The sequence below is a fragment of the Exophiala bonariae genome (genome assembly GCF_035927105.1).
Source record: "Exophiala bonariae strain CCFEE 5792 chromosome Unknown scaffold_29, whole genome shotgun sequence".
In the NCBI taxonomy this organism is placed as follows: domain Eukaryota; kingdom Fungi; phylum Ascomycota; class Eurotiomycetes; order Chaetothyriales; family Herpotrichiellaceae; genus Exophiala; species Exophiala bonariae.
The window spans coordinates 102,278-113,808 of record NW_027042504.1 but is presented as its reverse complement, the minus strand read 5'-3'; the positions used below and the strand labels follow the sequence as shown (position 1 = coordinate 113,808).

Genomic DNA, 11,531 nt, shown 5'->3' with positions numbered 1-11,531 from the left:
CCTCAACAGTGTCAAAACACGGGCTGTGGAAATGACGAGTGGCAGCCGCTCTTCCCATTCTTCAAACAAAACAGGTGTTACAAGACCCGAGAGCCAGCATCACAGTCACCTACGGTCTAACCTGTGTCACGATTAGACACCGAACCTACGCGGCGATTTGATCATGGACTTGGGACGACAAATGAACTATAACCAGATATCTGCGTGATATCCTCCCCGCACCATCAACCTTTGCCTACATGACGCGCCAGATCAGAATTACAAGGATATTTCTTCTCCAACCTTTGCTGTGGTATGATAAGGTGACCGATACCAACTCCAGAGCCACCACTTGGCAATCCTCTTCTTCCCTATTCCACGAGTAACTCAGAACGTCATTTCATTTGGAACCGTCCTATCACGTTTCAGAGAAGGCACACGGGACTTCAGCCGCTCAACCAGCCTGAAATTTAGCACTCTTCTGGTTGCGTCACGTGAGCGTCGTTGACGTTGGGTCTCTTTGCCACCCCGTATGTAGTGTAGCTGTTCTGCTGGGAGAACTGGAGGCAAAGGGGGCGGGTTTCGACCCAGTCATCCAGAGTTCCTGGCTCAGTGTTGTCTGCTTGATAGTTCAGGAATGTGCCTGCGGTGACGATGAATGTAGGACACGACTTTTCCAGTCACGTAAGCAGTTCAAGTAGGATAGGAGAACGAAACCGAAAAGGGCCGGCGAAGTTCTGCCTCACGTACAATCACCAGAAGAAATTAACGAGATGATTTTGAATGTTCTTTTTTTTCATTCATTTTCCATTAGGTATTCTTCTTCAATAAGGCCGTCCATCGTGCCAAATCCTCAGAAACCACGCGGCGAGGTCCGCCCAGCACTCGAATCGAGCCCCCTTAGAAATACTAGGTAATTTATCATATTCGAAATTCATCTACAACATCGCCACACCGCCCAAGACGGCGGCGCCCAAGAGACCCCATCCGACGGAAAGCATGTTTGCGTAGTTTCCTGAGGGAGAAGGTGAGGAGCTGGCGGTGGCTGAGGCCGCAGTTCCCGAAGCGGACGAAGTGGCCGCAGTGGCGTTGTCGCCGTGGCCTTCGTGGCTGCTTGACTCGTTGGCGTTGATCGCTGCGCTGCCGACCAGTGCGGTCGCGGAGATGCCGGTGCCGTTGGTGCATGATGACGGTTGTTCGGGTGTGGTTGATGTGAATGTCACGTCGGCGCACTGGAGGGGTGGGCGTGTGTTAGGTTATGGCTTTTGGGTGGAGATGGGATATATGAGTTGTGGGGCAGAATTGAGACTTACGTTGTACAGACCGCTTCCATCGTGGCTGTTCGTGATGACTTGGATGGTGCCGTTGGTGCCGTCGGTGATGTTGAGGTCCGCTGGGATGGGGATGGCAGCTAGGCAGAAATCTCCGGGGCCGAACTCCTGGATCGTGGGGAGGAGGATGGTGTTGAAGCTGTCGCCGACGTCGTTGCCAATGGCAAGGGCGATCTGGAACAGGTTCTCGGTGTGGCCGAGCTCGACGGCGACAGCCAGGGATGTTAATGACACGGCTGTGCGGTTCTGTGTCTGCGCGTAGCCGCCGCAAGGGAAAGTTGCCTGGTTCTCGTCATCGTCGCCTCTGGGTGCTGGGAAAGACAGCTCGAAGTGAGCGGATACCAATATTGGTAGGGCGACGAGAGCGAGGAGTGACTGGGGAACCATTTTGGCAGAGTTTATCTTCTGGTCTGAGCTGATTTAGGTAGAAGATGAAGTAGAATGAAGTCGAAAGAGAATTCGACCTAGACCCTGCAAGTGGCAGCGAGGGGTCTTATAAAGATGTTCTGTCTCTGTGGAGTACCCCTGTCTTCCTAACAACGGACTTGACTTATTTAATGGTGTAACTTCTCCGTCCTCGTGCCACCACAAATACTTTGGTAGAAGTGTATCTGCCCATCTCGGCTGGGGTCTGCCATGTGCAAGCCTCCGAACGCGGGCAGATCCACCACATCTCTGGTCGACCACCAGTGGCAGTCCACGCCAATCCAGGAACCAGACGCTATGCTCGATTACTTGAGCTAAAGTGCGGCTCTAGGAATTTTAGGTGCATGCACAAGTCAGCACGAAGCTCTTAAAATGAAAAAAATGGGCAGGTCCAGTCTGTCACCGAGGAAGCAATGTGATGGTTGTAGACTTGCGAGTCGCTGAGGAGGCGAGAAGAGGTAAGATTGACCGCGATTGGACCCAGCATTCCATCAGAAATGTGCTCTCGAGGGAAACAAGCTCAAAATGCCATGGAATGGGCGCGCTTTTTCCCTTGGCTTTTTCGCGTTTTTACTTGGCGAGCAAGTTTCCAAAATCGAAAATCTCCATTTTGTGGTTTGATCGGGAAGGCCATGATTATCTCGGTTGTGTCAGAAGAGCTGTCTGGAGTTATCTCCTCGTGTCATCCCGCTACTATCGCTCGACTTTGAAAAAGCAAACAGGTTGACTACATGCCTAGGTAGGTACTTGTAAGATCTCGAATATGAAGGTTTGCGTAATTACTGATGGGGACCGACAACTAGGCCTAATCTGGTCCAGTACTGCAGTTATCGACACGTGATGATAAGATCTGGTCTCACTTATGACGTCAGGTGTATTGGAGGAAGTTGCTGTCTAGAAGAACGCGTCTCTACCATCAGCAAGCCTTTCAAGGGTTGAGAACTGCTGATTAGAAAGCTCTTATTCTTGGTGGTGCAACCAAAGTAACGCAACGGCGTGGCATCATGACCGCCTCGGTGTCTTATATTTATGATCTAGCGATGTGGTTCGAAGCATGAATACCTCAGGTAAGTCGTTGGCTATCTAAATCGCTGCCAATCAAAACTACCTCTACGACTTTGCAGTAGGCATTATTGTCGCTCGCCGGGTGGGCCGGACAGCTACTCATATACTAAGACCGTTGGAATGACCTCACCAAACCCAAGGACGGACAGCTGTTGGTGAAATCGTGAGCTCTCCTAGCAATGAAATCATTGCCTGCCATTCGTGTGTGGAATGGCCCTGACACTTTCGATGAGCTCAACAAGTGAGCTCGATTGACGAAGACCCCAAAGCGCAGTCCGAACAGCCTGAAACTTCTCTTCTAGTAGCGCTTCTCGACCCTAGTCATCAGAACGACGGTGTCTGAAGCACAGTCATCGGGCATCCATATTCCTGCAAGCTCCTACTATTTATGTCGTCCTTCACTTGCGGTTAATGTCATCCAGTTCTCTTTGATGCTCGCGCCTGTCGGTCTCGCGCTGAACGCGTCCCTCTTCCCCCAATTGGCGCCGGACCTCCCTTTGACTTATCCTCCTCCCCCGATACTCTCTCGCCACGAGTTCTTCTTGGCAAAAGACGGAATTATGGCCTCTGCTCGATGTCTGCTCCTGGTCGGACCATTCAACTCCAGGGCAGTCCTCGATCCCAGCCTCCACAACAGCGTCGCAATATGTTCGTCCTATGTCGCGTCTGCCTTTGTCGCGATCGCACAGTTGGTAGTACAGCCTGACAGGACCGAGGAAACACATCTTCTTCGACAGACAGGTCAGGTCTTCCCTTACTATGAGTATACTTGTGGGATTGAGCTTGAAAGTGGTCTGAAGTTCAGGTTATTGATCTCAAAAATACCAGAATTGATAGAATAGCTGTTCCAAGAATGCCACCAAACTTCAGCGGCCAATTTATAGCCTTGGAATACCTGGTGCAAACGGACGGGCTGAACCGTCATGCCCCTTCAAACGGTTAAGTCCAGCACGACAAACGCAACACAATCAGTGAGATGTCTGTTGGTTCTCATTTCCAAGCCCAAATTTCACCCAGCAGAACGCCTTCATGCTCGTTATCAAGGTCTCCCGAGCCCCACCCTCACAACCTAGCCCATGTCTTGCTGCGTTGGCGACGATGCAAGTAGTCGAAATACGACAAGCAGCGGTCACAGTAATTCCCCCTGACAGACCTCATCTCTTGGCTGGTATTCTCATAGTTGACGCAGCCATTCTCATTTCTGGTGTGGTCACACAAGGTTCGCCCATATGCTAATCTCCCCATGTAGCTATTACATCTTTGACACCACTTCTGGACTGGACCCATCCAGCACATCTTGTGTGGAAGAATCGTCTGGGTTTGGATCTGTGTTTTGATTTCGACTCGGGTTCGGGCTCTGGTCTGAGGTTGAGATATCTTTATAAGGTAAGTATACTGAGAGATCTGTTTTTGAGGTTAAGTAAGTGTCTGGAGGATCTCGGTATGATGACACTGGCTGTATGTATAGGACCCCAACTGGAAGATATGAATCGCAATCGAACCAAATTTTATATCTTTCGACGATCTCACTGCAAACAAGTCATCTCAATCTGTTTGTGCATCATACCGCTGGCTGCGTATTCTTCTATCTAGCACATTGGCTGAGCAGCCGGGGACGAACAAAACACTGCCACGAGACGACAGCCATTGATTCTCGTCCTCATGACTTCCCGACATCAAGACTCAATTGGCACTGCGGGATCTTACGCTTCGAGGGTCCACGGCACCTTGAGCGTCGCTCTGAGTCAGCGAGCAACCCTTCACAGAGGGTTGTGGTGACCAAGGACATGACGAACACTGCGCTTGGTGAGAGTCTGCACCGTGACACGAGGCTGTGACAAGATAGGGGCACATCATGGCCCACGGTGAGGATTCAAAACGCAGCATAGCATGGCGGGCTGCCATCGTGTACTCGATAGAAAGGGTACTCGGCAATTAACCCGCCAGGGCTAGCATGCAGCGGTCACAGTTATTTACACTGAAGACTCACATTTTTCGTGCTTAGCGCCTGCGCATTGATCTTCTGGGTGGTGGCGATGCGGGCGATAAAGGTCGTAAGTCACAGGCCCAGACTCAACTTCCCAAGAGGTTTCTGGTCGATTAGCGAGGACCTTGAGCAAGAATTCTCTGGAGATACATGTCTCTGCACTCTGATTCGAGCTTCGTCTCCATCTTGGAGTTTTATCTCTGGAGTTTTCAGTAAACGGGGTATTTCGTATTTTGAACTTCTGAGAAGAACAGCAAGGTCCACGCCAGGAACAGTCAGTACGATGTCCATAACCCAACAGCACCAGTAATCATCTAACGGGTCTCCCATGGCCATCTTGCTCTGCCTTCACACCTCGAAGGCATGTTCTTAAAGCTGATGGTACATTATCCATGCAACCACAACCAACAGTCTTCTCATTCACAGGACTGTCAGACCTCGTGTCATCTGGGAGCCTGCTTGGTGTCATGCTCACAACCCCTATCCTCATAGTTTGTGCCTCTCCAAGTAGGTGAACAAGCATAACCTGAGCAAACAACAGTCACTTGCCATATTCTCCTCCCTTGCATCAGTTCGACACTTATCGACTAGCACATTCCACAATCATAGCTTTCCGGGCGCGAGCACTCTCTTTGATATCCCTCGCCAATCTCTCATTATCCTTGACTTCCTTCACTGTCACCTCCGCCGTGCTCTTCTCTAATACCATCTTCTTCTTGGCCTTTTCTTTCAACTCCTCTTCCCTCTTAATACAGTGAGGGCACTGGTCCTGCCAGGAGTTGTCCCAAGCTGTCTTGGGTACCACTCCCGCAGCGCAAGAACCCTTGAGTTTGAACTCGAAACAGCGTTTGATAAGATCCCATTCCGAGCCGAAGTACCTGCCGCAAGTGGTGCAGCATTTGCGGGTTGGGTGGATGGCACACATGTTTTTCGGGGTTTGATTTAATAGAGCCGTTTGTTCTTCTTCTTGGATGTGGTTTGTTTGGAGGCGATGTGGACAGTTGATTGTGGACGATTTGTTTGTTGAAATGATAGATATCAACTCTTATCCTCTGTTTGGACCGATACACGTCGTGTCAGCTTACGGTCTTTATTGAGATTGTCAATCGTGCTTTGAAAGCCTGGATGCGCCGGTAGACAAGAGACGGAGTTGCCGAAGTGATGGGTTCGTCAATAACTCTGATGCTTTAAATCGCGGTTTCTGTAACTTTGACTACCTCAATTGCAAGCAACCACGAAGACATGAGGAAATGGTCGTGAAAACTGTTAACAAAGCAGTGTTTGCAGTGAACAGAGGAGCTTTGTGTAGTTGTAGAAAGGTAGATTGGTTGGGCAAGAATCCGAAGATCAGTGAAGATGCCAGTGGAAGTCAAGACTGCCTCATGATCGCACCTTCCAGTGGAGCGTGTAGACTCAAGAGACAGTAGTAGCCCGCGGGCATTGTTGATTGTTCAGGCCGCACCTGCTGGTGTGGAGCGCGATGAGACTTCCTGCTCTTAATGGTTAAGAGGCACCTGAGGTCCACGTACAAATGTGTCTCAAAGCACTCTGGCTCCATGTTCGCACATGGAATGCTTGAAAGAATAGCAAATCGAGACACAAGGAAAGATTCAGAGACCGCATGATAAATAGATCAAAGAAAATCATTTCCATACACCTATGTGCAAAAGAATAGCTATCCTGAAACGCCAAAGACATCCTAGAATCAATCAAACACATCACTAGCAACACGCTCCTGGAGGGCTTCCTTGAAGCGAGTTTCCATCTTGGCCTTCTCCTCCTCCGAGATATCGCCCTTCCCTTCGATCAGACGAGCACGGGCATCAATGGCAATCTTGGTGGCTGCGTCACGAATACCTTCTGCGAGCTTTCTGGTGCCACAGACGTAGCCGCGGGCGTCGCCGCGCCAGAGACTGACGATGTCTTCGGCGTCATGTAGCATACGATCAGGCACGTAGGCACAGCCTTTCGACGCGTCTTTTTCCTTGCTGAAAGCATATCGCACTTCGACAACGCCTTCCTTGACCCACTGATCGAGCTCCTCCGCGTACAGTCTGTCTCCAGTTTGAGTGCGGCAACCGAGGAAGAGGAGTGCGCGGGCGAGCTTGCGGTTGGGATTGGAGTGCAGCTGGATCGAGCGGTGTTGGAGGAAACCCCTGAAAGGTGCTATACCAGTACCGGCCGCGAACATGAGGAGTGGAGTCTTCTCGGCATCGGCAGGGATACGGAATGTCTTTTTTGCAGAGGGGCGGACGCTGACCTGTATCGTGTCCCCTTCGGTCAGGCTTTGCATGTAGTTGCCTGTCACGCCTTCATAGCGTTGCTCCGGGTCAGACATAGCTGCGGTGTCGATCACTCCGTATGTAATAGTGCAGGTCGATGCGTTGGCCAGAGGAGAGGACGAAATTGAATATTGTCGAACATGTAATGGTGGGAGCATAGTAAGAAATTCTCCGAAGGGGAGTTTCACTGATGCGTGATGCGACAGGATGTCGAAGAGGCTGGTTCGCTTCGCCGTGATTTCTTGGTCATATCGATCACTACTCGCAATCAGCTCCTGGAGGTATTTTTCGTCCTTCGAATCTTCAGAATGCAGCGAGAGGAGTTTAATGTTCTTCTTTGTCGCTGGCTCTGACAGCTCAACATAGCTGCGTAAGACATCAAAGACCGCCAGAGGCACATTCGTGGGGATGACTGAAGGCAAATCAGACTTGATGGTGACGACCGAGTCCCACGGTAACGAAAAGTGATTCATAATCCGTCTTACTTTCTTCTCTGAGTTCAAGGGAAGAACGGCAAGATAATCACCGCATTCATATGTGCAGTCCGAAGGAAGCTCGATCTCCATGTGCCGTTTGGTCGGTTCACCATTGCTCGTCAGGACGTAGTTGGACTTGACCAGGGCTGGTCTGACATCATATCGAAGATTGGATGCGCGTGCACTGGTCGAAATCTCGACATTGCTGGTGGACTCAAGGCTAGCCTGGATCTGCTCCAAGGCCATCTTGGGCCAGAATGAGTTATCGACCCAGTCATCGAAGTCGCCATAAAGATTTCCTTTAGCAGCGTCAATGTACCCAGCACTGACAAGTCGTTTGGCTCCGCACTTTGACAGCAACTCATCCGCCAATTTCGGGATGCGATGGAATGTGCGAGTCCAGTCGCCTATCACACAGTTAGCTTATCAATCAGCCAAACGGGGACGTTGCAGTATGTAACATACGATGGCCACAACCAAATACGGTGTACTCGACTCCGGCCAAAGAGCCCTCCTTACACTCCTGCAACCATTCCATGAATCTCGCAGCATTGTCTGGAGGCTGGCCCTCGTAGGATGAAGTGATCACCATGACTGGTTTGTCTGTCGGGAGCGACCCAGTGGCAGAGTCCATATCGTTGATTGTTGGTGCGTAGCCTCGAGATGCAACATCAGAGGCGATACGTTGTGCAAATGCTTGACAAGTTCCGGTATTGCTGCCGTACAGGATCAAGATCGGCTTCGAATCTGTGGGTTTTGTGGATGATTCTTTGCTCGTTCCATTTGTGGCGGGCTGGATCTTGATTCCGTTTGTGCCGTTGTTGGTATGAGTGACACCACTCGTACCATTAGCACCGTTTGCTTTAGCTGAAGCACCATTCGTATGGAGCAGTGAATCCATGTGTGTAGCATCCATCTGGTCTCTTGGCTTCACACGAATGTACAGGTCAGCAGGTTTGATGGTCAAGGTTTGCTTGATCTTCATGCTGTATGCAGGATCATCCAAAGAAACGTCAAAGTTCTGCAAAATCATCGCCAAAACAAGAAGTGCCTCTTGCCACGCGAATGGGCGGCCAATGCAAGCTCTCTTGCCATTTCCAAAGGGCTACCGAGAAGTCAGCTTGGGGGTGAATTTTAGTGCCTATGGGGGAGCTTACCTTCCACGCACCCGGGTATTCGGCGAGAATTTTGTCAAAATTCTCGTCCAGCATACGTTCAGGTTCGAAATCCGCTGCAGTATCCCCCCAAACCTTTGGATCTGTTTGACATTTGGACATAAGAAGGATGATGTGATCCTCCGGATTGATACGATACCTCCCATTGTCTAATGTAACAACCTCATGGGCAATGGCCGGGTTGATATGCTTTTGCAGGACAGGTACCGTGGGTGAAAGACGGGCGGTTTCGCGAAGCACAGCATTCAAGTATTTGAGGTTCTGCAGGTCTTTGGCCTCAATAGACCTCTTTCCAATAACTTCATCTACTTCTTTCTGTGCCTTCAGATAGACATGGGGATTTTGAAGAAGGTAGGCGGTTGCGAATGAAAGCAAACCAGAGGTAGTTTCATGTCCTATTTCTGAGAGTTAGACAGTCTTGGCGCATACCTGGTTCATGTACTCACCAGCAATAAGAAACGTCAACATCTGTTCTGTAATCAATTCATCACGCATCACTTGGCCTGTCTTGGGGTCTTTTCCATAGATCATGGTGTTGAGCACATCAGACTTGTCTGTCGGATTTGCTCGCCGGTTGGTGACGATATCTTGGCTGACCTTCCGCATGAATGCCCGTGCCTCATCGAATTGCTTGTTCGCTTTATATCTCAACTTTGTAGCAATGGCAGGTCGACTTGTTCTGGCAGTGTTTTCTGAAAAAACATACAGCATTGCGTCAACGAATGGATGCATGGTATCTGTGTAGAACGAGTTGAAGCGGAAGCTCATCGAACAAAGCGCTATAGTATCCAGAGTAAGGCGGGTGAAATCCTCCGTAGCCAGAATTTTGTGATCGGCTCCTTTCCGAGCCCAGGACAAGATCAATTGATTCGCAATATCTTTCATGTCGGGGAACATGGATTGGACGGAAAATGGAGCGAATGCAGGCATCAGGATTCTATGTCCCTGATGCCAGTCCGGGTCTTCATTTTTGGCAACGAAGAGGCCCTTGGGTCCGGGGTTGTTGGACACTGAAGGCGGTGGAACTTTGGAGAAACGTTTCTCGTCTGTGAGTTCTTCCAGTAGCGCTGCAGAACTGATGATGATGCGCCTTTTACCACCGAGCATAGCTTGATAAATTGGGCCATAAGCTTCAGCGACACGTTCCAACCCTCGAAGAGGAATATCTCGGTCTTGCCATATGTCGAGCAGGTTGCCGACGAAAGGGAGAGCTCGTGGACCTGGAATTGGTTCAGTCATATTGAAAGATGTAGTTGTGAGCCAGAAAGAAACGCTAGAAAGGATAGGGTACAAAGATAATTAATGCAGGAAAAAGATCAAGAGGACCATGGATTTGAGCTGATATAACATTATTCCATTTACCATCGGCCTGTAGTCTGCCAGCTGTATCGTCCGTATCCATCACTGAAACGCGCAGGGGGTGGGCTATGCTTCGGACATTCCAATATGGCATCGGCCGCGAGGTTGGGCATTGCATCACAATGGTTCTCAAGCAGGCCCGCGTACCAATAGCAGCCCATTCAATGAACCCAAAGGACCGGACTCTCATTCGGCGCCATGAGCGACCGGCAGTCTAACGAAAGCCGGTGTCTCGAGGTCGGTATAGCAAGCCACGCGATCCTTGTAATCGAATCAGAAGCGTGCGACAGTGGTAGTGACACCGAATCCATCAAGGCGTAGCTGCTCCCGCTATAGTGCGATGTGCAAGTCTAGTATCATCGTGTGGCACAAGCTCTCCCATGCTAATCTCTAGCGTCATCAGATAATAGCTCATCGAAAGGCTAACGGCAGAGCCACCTGTTAATCGCTTGGATGGGAGAGAGATAAAGTTGGCACAACGAGGCCGGTACGAATGGATCTCCAAGTTGGGGAAGGCGCGTCCCCCAAAAGGGGGAGCCTGACCCTTGGCGCGGGGCTGTTCAATCGCTGGAAACTCTAAGTTGACATCTCAACCGTCCGTGAACAACTTGACTTTCGTATTTCATCGTCCATGGGCCTCAGCTGAATGCCGCTCAAGCCCCGTACCGAGTATTTCCTGCTCGTGCCGTTGGTCATTGAATCCCTCGTCCATTTACGATTCTACTAGGCCATACTCAAGTAAGCCACAACGTGAGGAATGCACGGCGCCGAGAACCTGGAGTATCCGAGAACCCTTCGCTTAATCTCGTGTTTCGTTTGCGACTGGTATGTGGTCGGATCCTTCCGTGGACTCAACACTCCAGTACCTCGTACTTCGTGAATTGCCCTTCTGTGAATCAATCTACATGGTAAGGACAACACGTTAAGCATGAGCGCGAATCATTTGGATCCGAATAACCACAGACCTGATGCTGTAATCTGATATTGATTTACTACATATGCTAAATTCGCTAGTGTTGTTGTAGATTGGACATGTGGTGTACTTGTTATTGACACATCGGCCATGTTAGTGGTTGCACTTCACGTCAAGGGCTTGAAGTGAGAAAGCTAATATTATGTACAAGCGCTGTGGCCTACCCGAATGACATATAGCTGGGGAAATGTCAAGCTAATCCTCTCAGGAGCATGTTGAAAGTTTATTTGATCTGGAGATACGAATTGTATCCAGGCAGGACTGTCAGACTCAGCAATACTATTGGCTCAATGACCACATTGGAGTTTAATATTGGTTTGATTAGAAAACAATCACAACCCCTCTTCCCGAAAGCCCTCCCCGTTCGTGCTTCTCGTCGAATCGCATCTTGCGGAGTTAGGTTCGCATAGCGACCTATCTGAGTTGAGAAACACTAAGCGAGGATTTGAGGCAGCCACAGTCACTGCGTCGACTGCAC

The 11,531-nt window shown here is 50.0% G+C and overlaps 2 protein-coding genes across 2 annotated transcripts; both read right to left on the bottom strand.

The window, feature by feature from the left end:
- Nucleotides 1-917: 917 nt before the first annotated feature.
- LTR84_007352 (uncharacterized protein) lies at nucleotides 918-1,697 on the bottom strand (the record flags this gene model as incomplete). Its single annotated transcript, XM_064850905.1, has 2 exons — nucleotides 918-1,211; nucleotides 1,293-1,697. 2 exons carry the CDS (start codon nucleotides 1,695-1,697, stop codon nucleotides 918-920), a joined length of 699 nt encoding a protein of 232 aa, XP_064702174.1.
- Nucleotides 1,698-6,493: 4,796 nt separating this feature from the next.
- On the bottom strand, nucleotides 6,494-9,960 carry LTR84_007351 (uncharacterized protein; the record flags this gene model as incomplete). The annotated part of the gene is made up of 4 exons (XM_064850904.1): nucleotides 6,494-7,953; nucleotides 8,012-8,651; nucleotides 8,704-9,116; nucleotides 9,168-9,960. 4 exons carry the CDS (start codon nucleotides 9,958-9,960, stop codon nucleotides 6,494-6,496), a joined length of 3,306 nt encoding a protein of 1,101 aa, XP_064702173.1.
- Between the last annotated feature and the right edge of the window lie 1,571 nt (nucleotides 9,961-11,531).